Consider the following 17,388-nt stretch of genomic DNA (forward strand, 5'->3'; position numbering starts at 1 on the left):
TCTGATCCCAGCCGCCCCGGGGTCAAACCGGAGTCACCCCGACTGCAGTGGGGTCAGGGCCAGATTCTGATCCCAGCTCCCCTTGGGTCAACCCAGAGCGACGGCACGTGACACCCACTGCAAAACTCTGAAGGCCAATAAACAGAACCCAGCCTTTATTATTGTTTAAAAACATTGTGTTTTAAATCGAGTCTCATGGTTGTTAAGCAGACTCTGTTCCCCCGGGATAAATCCAAAGCCAAGTGAAGTTAGCGTAGACCAGGGGCTCTCAGACTTCTGTCCTGGTGACCCTTTCACACAGCAAGCCTCTGAGTGTGACCCTCCCTTATACATTAAAAACACATTCACACCATTAGAAATGCCGGAGGCAAAGCGGGGTTTGGAGTGGAGGCTGACAGCTCGCGACCCCCCATGTAATAACCTCACGGCCCCTGGAGGGGTCCCGACCCCCAGTTTAAGAAATCCTGGCGTAGCGTATTTAACTGCAGACACGAGCCCAGGTGTCTGTGTTGGGCGAAGAAGACACTCGCAGCTCCCTGTCCCGGCTGTTTTCCTTCCTTCAGGTGTTTGAACTCTTCCAAGTCGTTCCGATGCTCCCTTCTAAAGGCGTCGAGCTCCCGCGCCCGTTGGACGAAGGGTCCCGGGCCTGGGGGCTTGGCCAGGTCGTAGCACAGCTGCAGGTACCGTTCTGGGCTGCATCTCATCAGCCTCACCTCCAGTCTGAGCGCCTCCAGCCCCAGGTTCCTCAGGGAATTCTCCTCCTCAGTCCGGTGCCAGTCGAAGAAATTAATGGACGGCAGGAAGTAACTGGGCAGGTGTTTCTTCTCCAGGCAGAACTCCAGCACCTTCAGCAGGGTCCCCACAGCAGCCGGCAACGTGGCCCAGTGCTCTGTCTCTGGGTTGAGGTCAGAAGCCCAAAACAGGACCATCTGCAAGAGAAGGAGAAGTTACTCACCATGTGCAGCTACTGGAGTTCTCCCAGAACCGGGCCCCGACGGTGCTGCACTTCAGGTGCGCCCCCCCCCCGCACCACCCGCGCCTTCGAGCAGAGATTTTTTGGTAGCAGCGCCTGTTCTGCCTGTGCGTGAGCTCCACACATCCTTGTGCCCCATACCGAGATACCTAGAGATGTGCGGACAAACCGCCCTCAGTTCCTTCTCTACCGTGACGTCCCACAAGCCCAGAGGTTCTCAAACTGGGGGTCAGGACCCATCAGGGGGTTGTGAGGTTATTATGTGGGGGGGTCGCGAGCTGTCAGTCTCCACCCCAAACCCCATTTTGCCTCCAGCATTTACAATGGTGTTAAATACATTAAAAAGTGTTTTTAATGTATAAGAGGGGTCACACTCAGAGGCTTGCTGTGTGAAAGGGGTCACCAGGACAAAAGTCTGAGAATCCCTGCACAAGATGAAACATTTTCTGTCTTGTTTTCTATCCCTTTCCTAATAGTCTCTAACACACAGATAGCCTTTTTGATGGCTGCTGCACACTGAGGGGAAGTTTTCAGGGGACCATCCACAGTGACCAACATCTCTTTCTCGAGTGGTAATAGCGAATTGAGAACCCATTGTTACGTATTTACAGTTGGGATTATGTTTTCCAACGTGCGTTACTTTGCATTGATCAATGTTGATAAGTCACCCAGTTTTGTGACATCCCCTGTAATTCTTTGCAGCCAGCTTTGGACTTAATTATCCTGAATAATTTTGCCACTTTACTGATTACCCCCTTTTCCAGACCATTAATGAATATGGTGAGCAGCACAGGTCCCAGTACAGATCCTTGGGGGACCCTGTTGTTTCCCTCTCTCCATTGCTCCATCTCTGCTCGTTAGCCAGGGTGCTATTCTTCTGGTCCTCTTACTGTCTTTTCGGATTTGGGGTATACGGTTAGTCTGCATCTCTGTTATGGTGTTTTTAAATAGTCCCCATGTTGCTTGCAGGAATTTCACCCTTGTCCAGCTCCTTTGAATTTCCATCTAACGAATTGCCTCATTTTTGTGTCGTTCCCCCCATTAGAGTTAAATGTTGCAGTGGTGGGGTCTTGTTTTTAATGATCCCCCTAAATGTAATTGCATTATGGTCACTATTACTGAGCGGTTCAACTAGATTCACCTCTTGGACCAAAGACTGAAAATCCTTGCACAGGGCAATGAGAGGCTCTAATAGCCACCAAACGAACTCCGACGGGACTCACAGAAAGACCTGATTTCTCTAAATTCATCAGATAATCAAGAACATCGGAGAGGGAAGAATGAACCGGTGAAAACTGTCACTGGGGACACCAAGGGTAAAATCTCTTCCGTTTCTGAAGGTAAGTGCTGCTAGTAGAGATCTTTGTATCTGTTTTATCTCTGCTGAGCAGGAAACCTCTGTCCCTGAGAACCACTGAGAAGCCAGGCTCTGAACCAGAGAATGGCCACTCTGGGGCGGAGAGACCGACTGGAGTCCTGGGGCAGCAGACAGGAAACGACCAGACGCTGCAGCTGGACCAGAAGTGAGACGAATCAGGTCAGAGAACCAGACCTGGCTCGAGTGAGTTGGTGCAGCTAGAGTGACTCTGTCTCGTTTGATCTTGTTCAGAATCGATAGTGTCAGAGGATATGCACGAAGAAGAGCTCTTGTCCAAGGAATGAGGAAGGCGTCTCCCAAGGATTGATAACCCAGACCTCCTCTCGAACAGAATTTCTTGCACTTTCTGTTGGCGGTGGTCGGAGAGAGGTCAACTTCTGGAAACCCTCAGGTCAGGAAAATCTGGTTGGGATTTGAGGGGACTGAGGTCAACAGGGCACTGTTTTCACTCAGAGGCCAATGTCCAAGGGGTACCTGGGCCCGGACCCAAGGCTGCTCAGAGGGAGAGCTCCATCGTGAAGAGCCTAAATTTAATCTCCAGCTTTTACAAGATCTCCTTTTAACCGCTGAGTGGATTTTGCACTTTGCTGGGATTTGGGGGTATCTCAGGCAGCGGCTACACTGGGAATGTCCGTCACTGACCGGGGAAGCTGGAATCCTGGGGATCCCGGCATACCAAGTCAGTGACAACCCCCAGAGCAAAAACCTCTCAGACTGGAGGGGAATGGGCAGGCAGAGGAGGGAGGGGGCAAGGGGAACATTAAACGGAATCCCCCCCCCCCAAGTATAAAGAAATAAATGAGGTGAGCTAACCAGCACCGCACTCTAATTGTAACTAAAATTGGAGGTTTGGCTAAGCTAAGCCAAGGTGAAGCGGACACGCTGGACGCTCCATCTTAGGCCATCAGGGGGTGGAGAAGGAATTGAGGGTGGTTCATCCGGGCACCTCTATATATCCTCGGTATGGGGCACGAGGATGTCTGGAGTGCGCGCTTGGCAGAATGGGCACTGCTACCCAAATTCTCCCAACAAAGGCATCTGGGGCGCATGGGCACCTGAGATGGAGAACCCAGAGTGAAACAGTTGGAAGAAGAAACACGCAGCTCTAACCACTAGACTCCCCTCCCCTCCCAGAGCTGGGGAGAGAACCCAGGAGTCCTGGCTCCCAGCCCCGCCCCTGCTCTAACCACTAGACCCTACTCCCCCCCCCAGAGCCGGGAGAGAACCCAGCCCTCTCTGCTCTCCCTCCCGTTACTCTAACCGACTAGATCTTTCTCCCCTATACCCGTGGATGCTCCTATCACCCATTCCCTACCCCCTCCCACTCTGCCCTCTCTGTCAGAGTTACCTTCAGGTGGCAGGAGGTCAGGACTTTGCCGTACCGCGGCCCCCACTTCTCCATGTTGATTTGCTTCAGCAGCTGCAGGGCCTCCCGCCTCCACCCAGCACCATCGAGGTCAATGTCCCTGAGGAGTCGGGTCTCAGCCCGGGAGAAAGTGAGCCTGGGATGGGGTGGGGGAAATGGGACAGGGCTGAATGAGAGCATGGGCTCAGACAGACCCCCCATCCCAAACCTGCACCGAGGGGGGGGTGTCTTTGCCCCCCCCCCCATGCTGGAGGGGATGAGCCCCCCTCTGTGTGTGTTTTTGTTGCCTTCTGCTAGAACAAACGAGATTTGCATTTTTACCTCCAATACAGATTCTTGGCCATCAGATCGGTCCCAGTTTTGTAAATGTCCATGATATTCCAGGTGGGGTTGATCCGCTCCGTGTCTTGCTCCCGGTCCCACCAGTCGGAGAGCCACCGGAGATCCTGCCGTGGCCAATCCATGGACATGTCCACTTTATTCTGGATGGTGGGTACCAGGTCTATAGACACAGCTTGGCCGTCCACCTCCAGGCTGAGCTGCACGGAAGAGCATTTTGCAAAGTCGCTCAGTCTAACGTTGCCTTGAAGAGGGCAAGACAGAGGGGTGGGAGTCAAAAGCCAACAGCTGACACAGGTCAAAGCTTTGCAGATCTGAGATGATGGAAGAACAAAGGTCAAGGGAATGAGGGCCAAGATCCCAGGACTCCTGGGTTTTTGATTAATTGATTAATGGAGATATCCCATCTCCTAGAACTGGAAGGGACCTTGAAAGGTCATCGAGTCCAGCCCCCTGCCTTCACTAGCAGGACCAAGTACTGATTTTGCCCCAGATCCCCAAGTGGCCCCCTCAAGGATTGAACTCACAACCCTGGGTTTAGCAGGCCAATGCTCAAACCACTGAGCTATCCCTCCCCCCTATTTCTGAGTCTTTCTTTGAGTCCCTGTGACGTTGTGTGACTAACTTCATCTCCATGGGCACATGGTGATTTAGTGGAAGAACCGAAGAGTGAAACCAAGAATCCCGACTCCCTAACCCCTAACTCTGGGAACTCCATTGTGCTAGAGATTAAGAAGGAACAGGGTAAAATTTCTCAGAAAACATCTCTGCCAGTGCAGAAAACATCTCGACCCACAGCCCCCTGCTAGCCCAGCCCTGGGCTCACCCCATAACTGTGCCGATGCCCCTGAATCCAACCTGCAGCCCCTGCTAGCCCAGCCCTGCCCCCCCAGCTCTGCCGGTGCCCCTCACTCCCGACCCGCAGCCCCCTTTTAAATTTATTTCCCATTTTATCCTATTCAATTTTAACAGTTTTCCCTTCTGCATTTCCCTCATAGGTGGTGCTTGTAATTTCTCCGCGTACAGAGCGCCGTATTTTATCTCTTTTATACTTACTAATGCCGGTAACAGGGTTTCTTCTCTCTAAAAACAGAGATGGGGTAAGAAAAGGGCTCGTTAAAATCTATTCCACTCAGATGCTTGTACAGAAGGCTGATCGCAAAGGTAAAACTGGAAGAAAATGACGAGATTCCTGCAGGGTTGGAAGAAGTCAGATTTCTTTGTGTCTATGTTAATCCAGTCTTGGCCAGCTCCCAGTTATAGCCACGGGTTGTCGGAAGGGCTGAAATCAACACGCACCGGAAATACGATCATCTGGGCCTGTTCTTCACTCACCAGTTCCACTGATTAACCCCTTCACTTACGGGGAGGATTTTTAACCCAGTAAAGAAGATCCCGACAACCCCGATGTGGATGCAGGGGAGGGACCCATTGGGACGCAGACCAGTCAGGGCTCCTGACCTACAGAATTTGCTCTGCAAAAATCCAGGACATTTCCTGTTATTTCAGAAATTCACCTGGACAGAGAACGAAAACCCCGGACATCTGGTAACCCTGGGAAAGGCAGGTTTGAAACAGTGAGCAGAGAAAACTGGTTTTCTGTTTGATTCCGACTGCGTTCAGGGAAACAGGACTTTACGCATAAACGCTGTCAACGAACAAGATTGCATCAAAGAAAATACTTGACTCTTATCATCAATTTCTCCTCCTAACAGGAACAACCAACAGCTCCCCAGATTTGGTCAACTGCTCGGGTCAAAAGCCCTCCTGGTCGGGAATGACAAGATGGATCGATGCGGGGACCAGGACCCTGACTGCCATGGACCGGACGTTTTCCTTGAAAGCGCTCGCCATCTTGGAACCTGCTAACAGGGACGAGCTAAAAAATCCAGCTCTGGAAGAAGGAGACGGGTGCAAGGCCCGGGAGTAACTCACGCCCTGGCCTGTAGTATGGCCCAGGAAATACAGAGTTCGGGAAATGCCTGCACAGGGCTAATACTGGCAATAGCCCCTGAGAACGACCCCCGGCCCCCCAGCTGCAGTGACTGGGTTACGTGTGCGGGAGGGAACCGCTGGAGCAGCGTGGGAGAGCCGGGACTGCGATATGACAATATCTGGGGAGTAGTTTGAGGAGCGTCACGGGGTTTATTTATTGGTTTAGTTACAGGCCTTGATTAATGAACGCAGCACCAATGGATTAACACGAAGCCAGACACTTACCCTCGGCCAGAGCATTCTCGACAAATTCATGGAACTTTCTAGCTACCAGGAATGGATCGATGCCGCTCCTCCAGAGATCCCTCTGAAAAGGGTGAAATCAAATTTATTCAGATGCTTTAATCCAAAATAAAAAGAAGTTGTGGATTAGGAGTGAGGGGCACTAGCAGAGCTGGGCGGGGGGGGGGGAGCCCAGGGCTGGGCTGGCAGGGGCTGCGGGTCGGGAGTGAGGGGCACCGGCAGAGCTGGGGGGGGCAGGGCTGGGCTAGCAGGGGCTGCGGGTCGGGAGTGAGGGGCACCGGCAAGGCTGAGGGGGGCTGGGCTGGGCTGGGCTGGCAGGGGCTGTGGGTCGGGAGTGAGCGGCACCGGCAGAGCTGGGGGGGAGCCCAGGGCTGGGCTAGCAGGGGCTGCAGGTCGGGAGTGAGGGGCACCGGCAGAGCTGGGGGGGAGCCCAGGGCTGGGCTAGCAGGGGCTGCGGGTCGGGAGTGAGGGGCACCGGCAGAGCTGGGGGGGGGCAGGGCTGGGCTAGCAGGGGCTGCGGGTCGGGAGTGAGGGGCACCGGCAGAGCTGGGGGGGGGCAGGGCTGGGCTAGCAGGGGCTGCGGGTCAGGAGTGAAGGGCACCGGCAGAGCTGGGGGGGGGCAGGGCTGGGCTAGCAGGGGCTGCGGGTCGGGAGTGAGGGGCACCGGCAGAGCTGGGGTGGGGACAGGGCTGGGCTGGCAGGGGCTGCGGGTCGGGAGTGAGGGGCACCGGCAGAGCTGGGGGGCAGGGCTGGGCTAGCAGGGGCTGCGGGTCGGGAGTGAGGGGCACCGGCAGAGCTGTGGGGGGCAGGGCTGCGCTAGCAGGGGGCTGCGGGTCGGGAGTGAGGGGCACCGGCAGGGCTGGGTGTGTGGATGACTCTGGAGGACACATTCTGATACGATCTCACTTACCCGTCGCCTATTTATTTCTTTTATGTCTTCCTCCGTGAGGTCCAAGTCGAGAACCTTCCCATCTAAGATGTCTCTCAGGGTCACCTTGTTATAATCCACCACCAGCTTGTTCTCCCAGCGGTACACCGGCACCCCGGGCTTCAGGCTCAGCCAGGAAGGCAGGAAATGTAGCTCTGTGCCCGGGGGGCTGTACAGGGTCCCCAGCAGGATCACGTTCGTCCTGTACTGGATGGGGGCCAGGAAGTCGTAGTCGCTGCTGCTGGACTCTGCCCGGACGTGGAGGTCCTGGGCTTGGCCGCCCACCAGGATGGCTTCTCCAGTGAACAGCTGCACGTTCCACTCGTGCACCCGAGCCATGATCCTGCCGACCAGCGCTTGCACCAGCCGGCACTCCCGCTCCCTTCTCTGGTGTTCCCTTTGCTCGGGGTACACGTGGGTCCCCAAGAACCAGTCAAGGAACTCCTGGGCGACTGTACGAGACTCAACCTCTTTCTCTTCCATTTCTCCTGGCCCCTGGACCCCACCCTGGGATTTGTCAGCCATCCCCGGGGGGCACCGGTGGGTCCTGGCAGGGCCGAGCCCTCCTCAGTCACCGGGAAAACTCTTGCAGTTCAGCTCTGCACGTCTTGTAGGATGCTTCCTCTCCCGGCCGTAGCTGTTTCCTGTCTGTCGCTGAGCTGTGCGGTGGTGTGTATGTGTGTATGGGGGGAGGGGAGTACACTGGTTATCTGTGCCAGAGGGACCTTTGGCATCTGACTTACTGAAAATGACGCACCCATAATCCTGTCATAGTGAAAGTGTCAGTCCGGAGATCAATTCCACTCGGACTCATAGACTCACAGTTTCTAATCTGACTTCCTGTCTAACACAGGGTGTAGGATTGTGGTGCCTTTAAGGGCCGAGCTCCCAGCCTGGGATGCGGTGACGCTCGTATTGTGTTGCACAGCTGGCTGGAACCACACTGAGATAAAGCAGAGCTGTGGAGAGCGTCGAGCCGTCACTGACCACACCCGGTACCAGGAGCAAATGAACGAAGAACAGACGCCGGGTGGAAGGATGGAGCAATGAACAGCCCCACCGGAGTTAAAACTTTGTGGGACACTGGAGGTGGTTTGAACAGCGCTTCCCTCTGGATCGGCAACAATGGGATCCAGCGAACAGGAAGACATCCGAAGGTAGCGATAGGCGTGACCAGGAGCTGGTCCTGGAGCAGCCGATGGGTTTCAGTTTCTCTGGCAGAGAGGCGAACGATGAAACGGGAGAGAAATTTGAGGTATAGCCAGGGTGACCAGACAGCAAATGTGAAAAATCAGGACGGGGGTAATAGGAGCCTATATAAGAAAAAGACACAAAAATTGGGACTGTCCTTATAAAATCGGGACATCAGGTCACCCTAGGTATAGCGCACTCCTGTTTCATCCTTGTGAGGAGAGATGTTCTTACTCAGAGGTAGTGAGGGGAATCTAGCATTCAGGCCTGTCGATTTGCCTGAGATAGAATTTGGGGGGTTGTTGGCCCGTTTGACTTTTGATACACTTATATCCTTACTAACGTGTGTGAACACAGAACAGAGACGTGGGGTGTTGCATCTGCCCACAGCCAGATGGGGTTGATAGCACAATCCCACTAAACAGCGCACTGCCTGCACTTCCGACTCTGCCCTTCTGCTCTCTGGCGAGGGACAAGAACCGAGGGAGGCAGGGGAGCCCTACCAGGGTACAAAAAGAAGGAGGGAAAAACCAGTCAAACAGCACGAGCAGAGGCACTGAGCAGCTCTGGAGAGAGCCAGAGGTGCCGGGCTAAAGCTAAAACAAACCAGTGTAAATTCAGTGTAATGGAAATAACATACCTAGGAGAGACGTTCTCACGCCAAGGTGTAGGAGTTCATCACTTGCCCCTTCGCCAACAGACAAGGGGGGTACAAACATTCCGAGAGCGCTACAATGTAAAGGTGTCCAAGGGACACGGGATGCAAATCATAATAAAGAGTCTGAGAACCAGATGGAATTGAAGAGGTCCCAGTCCTAGGTACTAGGACGGTACATGCAAAACTAAGTTGTCCATGGACACCTCCGCGGAGATTTGGCGTTGTCCTCTTACAGCACCATGGTCCCAAGTGGAGACCAGTGACTTTGTGTCATGGGTGCTAACAAAAACGGAGGGTCAATACACTCAACTAGAGCAGGAGGCTTTGGGCTTAGGGTGTAAAAGAATTTCACGTCTTTATTTATGGGAACCACGTAGCTGAAACTGACCATTGCCACTGCCAGCCCCCGCTTCCCCCCAGAATACAGAGACTATATTTTCAGTTCCAAATGTATCCTTTGCCAATTGCTTCCAAACCTAGGAGAGGCTGGCTGGTTGCAAACACGCTCGCTGGAGCACTGGCCAAAAGTGCGGTGGAGCAAAGTTCAGAGTTAGATTTTGTCCGTCACTCAGAATTTTAAAAGTCCCGTCCGGTCTCAGACAAAATGCGGATGGCGATTGCCAGAGCTACTGCTCGGGATGAAACCCTGCCGAAGGTAACTGAGGCTGTTAGCACAGGACGTGGGAAAGCAGGTTCCCAGCCCCTATTATCAATACAAGGGGAGCTCTCCGCACTAGGCGGCATTTTGTTAAAGGCGTTACAGAAAAATACATTAAAAAGGAGACATGAAGATCAGTTGGGGATTGAAAAACCTCAGAGAACGGCCAGAGCCCTTTTATGCCGGCCTCACATGAACAGTGATGTGGAGGAAACTGTCCAGAGTTGCTGTATGTGCCAAAAATACAGGCCAAGTCAAGCAAAAGAGCCTGTGTTGGTGGCACAGGAAAAAAATGGCCCCCTGGAGCAAAGGAAGCCTAGATTTGTTTACACTGGCTGGAAAAAAACGTGTACTTGTCCTAGACTATAATTCTCACCTCCCCGAGATAACCTTACGAGAAGACACTAGGATTAAACGGGTCATGGCGCATATCAAATCTGTTTTTGCTAGACATGGTCTACCTGACACAGTAATGTCTGACAGTGGCTGCAGTTCGGTGGCCATGAGGTTACGCCGTCTGAAAATGTAACTGCAAATGGGGAATCGTCATCAAACGCATCTGTTTCCAGTGGTGTGCCGCAGGGACGGTTCTTAGCCCCATGCTATTTAACATCTTTATAAATGACCCTAAGTGGCCCCCTCAAGGATTGAACTCACAACCCTGGGGTTAGCAGGCCAATGCTCAAATGACCTGGAAGAAAACATAAAATCATCACTGATCAAGTTTGCAGTTGACACAAAAAATTCGGGGAGTGGTAAACAACGAGGAGGACAGGACACTGATTCAGAGGGATCTAGATCACTTGGTCAACTGGGCGTAAGCCAACCCCGTGCATTTTAATACAGCGAAATGTAATGCATGTCTCTGGGCACAAAGACTGCAGGCCATACTTACAGGCTGGGGGACTCGCTCCTGGGAAGCAGAAACAGGGGAATCGCACATGGGAGCAGAGAGGTTATTTGACCTCTGTATTTGGCCCTGGTGTGATCGCTGCTGGAAACCTGAGTCCAGTTCTGGTGCCCACCATTCAAGGGGGCTGGTGATAAATTGCAGAGGGTTCAGAGAAGAGGCGCGAGAATGATTACGGAAATAGCTAGAAAATCTGTTGTCTAGTGACAGACTCAAAGAGCTCAGTCTACTTAGCTTCACAAGACGGTGAAGGGGTGACTTGATCACAGTCTGTAAGTAGCTACATGGGGGGAAAGTATTTAATAATCAGCTCTTCAGCGTAGCCGAGAAAGGTCTAACACGAGCCAAAGGCTGGAAGTTGAGACGAGACAAATTCTGACAATTTTAAAATCAAGACTGAAGGTTTTTCTCAAAGATCTGCTCCAGGAATGATTTTGGCCCGTGTTATACAGGCGGTCAGAATACATGATCACAATGAAGCTTAGAATCGATGAAGCTCTAAGTTGTTCCAATAGTCACTTGTTAACAATCTGCCCTTTATTTCAAGTCTAAACCTGCCCAGCTCCAACTTCCAGCTATTGGCTCGTCTTATTTCCACTGACGGGGGTCTGATCTCAGCCCCCCCAGGGTGAATCTGGAGTCACCCCTGATGGCAATGAGATCAGGGCTGGATTCTGATCTCAGCCCCCCCAGGGTGAATCTGGAGTCACCCCTGATTGCAAAGAGATCAGGGCTGAATTCTGATCTCAGTCCCCCAGGGTGAATCTGGAGTCACCCCTGATGGCAATGAGATCAGGGCTGGATTCTGATCTCAGCCCCCCCAGGGTGAATCTGGAGTCACCCCTGATTGCAATGAGATCAGGGCTGGATTCTGGTCTCGGGGATGCTGGGGTCATGCCAGAGTCACCCCATGTGAGCCCGACTCTCACAAAACCCAGAAGACCTATGAAAAGAACTTGAGACTATTTATTGTTCCGTATCTCAAGGGTTCGAAGTAAAAGATCCGTTCCCCCAGTGTAAATGCAGAGCAAGTGCAGACCCACTGGGGTCTGTCAGTTCAGATAAAAGCCCAACTATCTCTGTTGGGAGCGGAGGCTGCTCACAGCTCCGTGAAGAGGCTCGTGTCAAAAGATATCTTCAGGTGTTTGAACTCTTCAAAGTCGTTCTGATGCTCCCTTCTAAAGGCGTCGAGCTCCCGCGCCCGTTGGACGAAGGGTCCCGGGCCTTGGGGCTTGGCCAGGTCGTAGCTCAGTCGGAGGTACTGTTCTGGGCTGCATCTCATCAGCCCCACCTCCAGTCTGAGCGCCTCCAGCACCAGGTTCCTCAGGGAATTCTCCTCCTCAGTCCGGTGCCAGTCGAAGAAATTAACGGACGGCAGGAAGTAATTGGGCAGGTGTTTCTTCTCCAGGCAGAACTCCAGCACCTTCAGCAGCGTCCCCAGAGCATCCGGCTCCATGGCCCAGTTCTCTGTCTCTGGGCTGAGGTGGGAAGCCCAAAAAAGAACCATCTGTAACAGAAACATGCAGCTCTAACCACTGGAGACTGCTACCCCCCACAACAAGGGCTAGAACCCAGGCGTCCTGGCTCCTGGCCTCCCTCCTCTAACCCACTCCCCTCGCAGAGCTGGGGAGAGAACTGAGGAATCCTGGCTCCCAGCCCCCTCCCCCCCCCGCTCTAATCTTCTACATCTTTCTCCCCTATATTCAAGGAGGCTCGTATCACCCATTCTCCACCCCCTCCCACCCTGGCTCCCCCGTCTGAGTTACCTTCAGGTGGTAGGAGGTCAGGACTTTGCCGTAGCGCGGTACCCACTTCTCCATGTTGATTTGCTTCAGCACCCGCAGCGCCTTCTGCCTGCACCCACCATCGGCGTCAATGTCCTTGAGGAACTGGGTCTCCGCCAGGGAGAAGGTGAGCCTGGAGTGGGGTGGAGGGAAATGGGGCAGGGCTGAATGGGTCAGACAGACCCCCATCCCCAACCTGCACTGAGGGGGGGCCTGTGCACCCCCTGCTGGAGGGGATGAGCCCTGCTCTGTGTGCATTTGTGTTGCCTTCTGCTGGAACAAATGAGATTTGCATTTTTACCTCCAGTACGAATTCTTGGCCACCAGATCAGTCCCAGTGTTGTAAATTTCCTTGGTATTCCAGGTGGGTTTTCTCTGCTCAGTGCCCTGCTCCCGGTCCCACCAGTCGGAGAGCCACCTCAGATCCTGCTGCGGCCAATCCATGGACATGTCCACTTTATTCCGGATGGTGGGCACCAGGTCTATAGACACAGCTTGGCCGTTCACCTCTGCACTGAGCTGCACGGCTGGACTAATTGGTGTAATACCCACAGTGTTCTCCAGTCTAATGTTGCCTTGGAGAGGGCCAGACAGAGGAGTGGGAGTCAACAGCCAACAGCTGACATAGGTCAAAGCTTTGCAGATCTGAGATGATGGCAGGGCAAAGATTAAGGGAATGAGGGCCAAGATCCCAGGACTCCTGGGTTCTCTCCCAGCTCTGGGAGGGGAGCAGGGTCTAGTGGTGAGAGCAGTGGGGGCTGCCAGCCAGCATTCCTGGCTTCTATTTCTGTGTCTCTCTGACATTGTGTAACTACCTTCATCTCCATGGGCATGTGGTGAGTTAGTGGAAGAGCTGAGACTAGAAACCAGGAATCCCGACTCCCTAACCCCTAACTCTGGGAACTCCATTGTGCGGGAGAGATTATGAAGGAACAGTGAAAAATTTCTCACCACACAGCTCTGCTGGTGCTCCTTAATCCTCACCTCCAGCCCTGAGCTTCCCCCTTTATGTCCCCCAGCTCTGACGATGCCCTGACCCACAGACCCCGCTATCACAGCTGTGGGCTTCCCCAACGCACAGCTCTGCTTGTGCCCCTGAACCCCAACCGGCACCCCTACTATCACAGCCAGGGGCTCCCCCATCCCCACGGCTGTCAGTGCCCCTCAATCCCGACAGCCCCTTTTCAATGTATTTATTATTTCACCCTACGCAATGTAACAGTTTTCCCTTCTGTATTTCCCTCGTGCTTATAATTCCTCCACTTACAGAGTCCCTTAATGTATCGAATTTGACTTACTAATTCCAGGAGCAGGGTTTCTTTGCTCTAAAAAAAGAGAAGGGGCAAGAAAAGCGCTAGTTAAAATCTACGACACTCCAATTCTTCTACAGAAGGCTGGTCACAAAGGTAAAACTGGAAGAAAATAGGGAGATTCCTGCAGGGTTGGAAGAAGTCAGATTTCTTTGTGTCTATGTTAATCCAGTCTTGGCCAGCTCCCAGTTACAGCCACGGGTTGTCGGAAGTGCTGAAATCAACATGCACTGGAAATATGATCAGTTAATCCTGTTCCACACTCGATAGTTCCACTGTTTAACTACTTCACTTACGGGGAGGATTTTTATCCCAGTATAGGAAAATCCATACCACCCCTGCCAGCATGGATGCTGTTCTACCGGTATTAAAGGGCTGTCGCGCTTGGCAAGGAATTGACTGGAGAACAGCAACACAAGCCAGGTTGAAATGGGATTAAGAACATCCCCGGGACATGGCTATAAAAACACAACATTTACCCAGTGCAAATTGGCGTTATGTCCTTTACCACGGTCGCAAGGGTGCACCTCTTTGGCAAACTCCTTGGGAAGTTAAAGAATGAATTAACAGCAGATGGCAAAAAAATAAACCTGAAAAATATTCCTCAGGAGAGCTGCTGGGATTTAGGTCCCCATAGTTACGGCCCTCGCGGTAGGGAGTATTCAGACCCCTCAGTGCCGTAGCTGTGTACCTAACTTTTATGTGTAGACGAGGCCGTAACGAGCGCAATCTGGTTACTTTATCAAAAAAAAGATTAAGAGGTGATTGAATTACAGTGTATAAGGATCTTCATGGGGAGAAAATCTCAGGTACCAACAGGCTCTTTAACGTAGCAGATAGGGTGCCAGGTGTCCGGTTACCTCCCGCCGCCCCATGAGTCTATTGTGCCGGGCACATCCACCTACCCCCACCTCACCTCTAGGACTCCAGTGTGCTGGGAGCCTCTCCCCCACCCCACCCCCCCGCCACAATTCCAGTGCACTGGGAACATCTACCCCCCCCCCCCACTATTCCAGTGCTGTAGCTACCCACCCCCATGATCCCAGTGCACTGGGAGCATCTACCCCTCCCCCCACTATTCCAGTGCTGTAGCTACCCACCCCCATGATCCCAGTGCACTGGGAGCATCTACCCCCCCCCACTATTCCAGTGCTGTAGCTACCCACCCCCATGATCCCAGTGCACTGGGAGCATCTACCCCCCCCCCCCCACTATTCCAGTGCTGTAGCTACCCACCCCCATGATCCCAGTGCACTAGGAGCACATCCACCTTGAAGATCCCGACTCCAAGCACACTGCTTCTCGAGAAGTTTATGTAGAGTTTGTTATGGTTGGTGTTTCTCTCTATATATATATTTTAAAAAATAAAAAGTTAATAGAAAAAAAAAAAACAAGAAAGCAAAGCCAACCAAACCAAACCCCCTATGGCAGTGTTTATCATCTTCCTGACCGGCCTTAACTAATTAATGCAGTAATAATGAATGAATATTCACAAAGAAATTTACCTTCAATCAGAGCTTTCTGGACACACTCCCACAATTCCGTCATTACACTATATGGACTAACGCTATTCTTCCAAAGCCGTAGCTGGAAAGGGGTGAAACAAGACATCTTTAGACGCTTTAATCCAAATCAAGAGGAAGTTGCGGGTTGGGACTGAGTGGGACCAGCAGAGCTGTGGTGGGGAGCCCGGGGCTGAGAGCCGGGGGCTGCGGGTGGAGACTAAGGGATGCTGGCAGAGCTGTGGGGGTGGAAAGCCCCGGGCTGGGCTAGCCGGGGGCTGCAGATCAGGATTGAGGGGCAATGGCAGACCTGAGGGGGTGAGGGGGGGGAAGATCCCAGAGCTGGGCTAGCAGAGAGTGACTTTGAATGCCCTATGGTCTCACTTACCTGCCGGTCATTTATTGTTTTTATGTCTTCCTCTGTGAGGTCAATGTCCACCGTCTTCTTCTCCAAGAGATCTCTCATTATCAGCTTGTTATAATCCACCACCACCTTGTTCCCCCAGCGGTACACCGGCACCCTGGTCTCCATGCTCTCCCAGACGGGCAGATGACTTTTCGGGGTGTAGAGTTTGCTGTACAGGCTGCCCATAAGGATCAGGTTCGTGTTGTACTGGATGGGGACCAGGAAGTCGTAGTCGCTGCTGCTGGACTCTGTCCGGACATGGAGGTGCTGGGCTTGGCTGCCCACCAGGATGGCTTTTCCAGTGAACATCTCCACGTTGCACTTGTGCACCCAAGCCATGATCCTGCCGACCAGCGCTTGCACCAGCTGGCGCTCCCCCTCCCTTCTCTGGTGTTCCCTTTGCTCGGGGTACACATGGGCCCCCAAGAAGTAGTTCAGGAACTCCTGGACAAGTGTATGAAGCTCAGCCTGTTCCTCTCCCCTTTCCCTGGGCACCCCTGCCTCACTCTGGTGCTTGCCCGCCATCCCTGCAAGGCTCAGATGGCTCCTGGCAGGGCTGAGTCCGCCTCAGTCACTCGGAAAACTCTAGTAGTTCAGCTCTGCACTTCCTGTAAAGGCACCTCCTCGCCTGTCAATAGCTCAGCCACATGGGGGAAGGGGGCGTTGTTTGCAGGGGGAATCGGCCGGTTATCTGCCAGAGAGACCTTTGGCATCTGACTTACTGGAAATGACACCACCACAATAATACAATAGCAAAAGCATGAGTCATTAGGAGACAAATTCCACTTCTTTCAGACTCACAGGGACCCCTGTGGTCATCTGCTGAAACGTCCTGTATCACACAGGCCAGTGGCTGCCCTGAATTAATCCTTGTTTGCACTAAACCCCAGTTCATATTGGCAGGCTGGCTGGAGCGGCTCAAGGGCGTGAGTACCAGCCTCCGGGCACACTGCTAAGAAGCAGGGCACAAACCAAAGATTGGGTGTGAATTCTATACTTAGATTTTGCCAACTAGTTATCAAGTGTAAACTCCTCCAGGCCGGCGCTATACCAGCCTTAACACAGAGTGACAGACAGTCCCCTGGGATACTCTGATCTATCTTGCACCTACACACGCCTGCCTTTGTGACCGATGGTCCCTCACACCAAAAATCACAATAATATTCAGGTTCCTCCCAAGCCCAAAGGACCTGTCACTTACCCCAGGTCAATTACACCCTAGATCTGATACCAAAGACAACCCCCTTGTAGCAAATCCTATAATAAATTATCTAAAGATTTACTAACTAAGAAAAAGAAATGAGAAGTTATTTATGAGGTTAAAGCAGGTAACACACACACACACACACACACACACACACACACACACACGAATTACAGCCTTAGGTTCCAAAAGATGGTAGAAGTTTCTATAATGAGCAAGCTCTATACGTCCCTTCGGGCTAGCCGTGGCCACGCACTGGGGATCTTTGTTTATGCTTAGTAACCCCGGCCCCTCAGAGACCAAGCAGCAAAAAGACACATTTTCTTCCTGTCAAGGAGTTTTATTCCCTTCCCCCAGAGTTCAGGTGGATGGGATGAGTTCATGTACAGGTCTTCTCTTCATGGGGGCAGGAGTGGAATACCATTAACGAAGTCTTTGTTCTTTAAGGTTTAACGATGGCACATTTAATTCTTGGTGGGCGGGGCCCTGACACCTTCTGTAGGAACCCAGCATTGTACATTAATTAATGCTTCTTTCCTGTTT

General features: G+C 52.7%; 2 protein-coding genes and 1 long non-coding RNA gene across 4 annotated transcripts in view; 1 reads left to right on the top strand and 2 right to left on the bottom strand.

Moving 5' to 3' along the window:
- Positions 1-140: 140 nt before the first annotated feature.
- LOC101949133 (uncharacterized) lies at positions 141-9,282 on the bottom strand. Of its 2 annotated transcripts, none has more exons than XM_065591135.1 (6): positions 7,205-9,270; positions 6,277-6,358; positions 5,113-5,139; positions 4,039-4,300; positions 3,700-3,853; positions 141-929 (listed from the first exon to the last, which is right to left on the bottom strand). In XM_065591135.1, exons 1-6 carry the CDS (start codon positions 7,745-7,747, stop codon positions 423-425), a joined length of 1,575 nt encoding a protein of 524 aa, XP_065447207.1. In that variant the 5' UTR covers positions 7,748-9,270; the 3' UTR covers positions 141-422. The 2 variants fall into 2 exon arrangements, with proteins under 2 accessions (XP_065447207.1, XP_065447208.1); XM_065591136.1 differs by lacking the exon at positions 141-929 and adding an exon at positions 1,326-2,753 and having other exon boundaries at positions 7,205-9,282.
- On the top strand, positions 4,298-5,803 carry LOC135982831 (uncharacterized). Its single transcript, XR_010600336.1, has 2 exons — positions 4,298-5,633; positions 5,772-5,803. It is a non-coding gene; the product is annotated as an uncharacterized LOC135982831 (long non-coding RNA).
- A 2,305-nt stretch (positions 9,283-11,587) lies between the features above and the next one.
- Positions 11,588-17,388, bottom strand: part of LOC101939531 (uncharacterized) — a 50,632-nt gene continuing 44,831 nt past the window's right edge. Inside the window, exons 12-17 of the mRNA XM_065591133.1 lie at positions 15,624-16,028; positions 15,239-15,320; positions 13,722-13,748; positions 12,725-12,998; positions 12,406-12,556; positions 11,588-12,146 (exon numbers count right to left, since the gene is read on the bottom strand). Of these exons, the coding sequence (XP_065447205.1) occupies positions 11,739-12,146; positions 12,406-12,556; positions 12,725-12,998; positions 13,722-13,748; positions 15,239-15,320; positions 15,624-16,028 (1,347 nt within the window). The 3' untranslated portion in view covers positions 11,588-11,738. The remainder of the gene's footprint in view (positions 12,147-12,405; positions 12,557-12,724; positions 12,999-13,721; positions 13,749-15,238; positions 15,321-15,623; positions 16,029-17,388) is intronic.

This window comes from Chrysemys picta, chromosome 4, assembly GCF_011386835.1.
Source record: "Chrysemys picta bellii isolate R12L10 chromosome 4, ASM1138683v2, whole genome shotgun sequence".
In the NCBI taxonomy this organism is placed as follows: domain Eukaryota; kingdom Metazoa; phylum Chordata; order Testudines; family Emydidae; genus Chrysemys; species Chrysemys picta.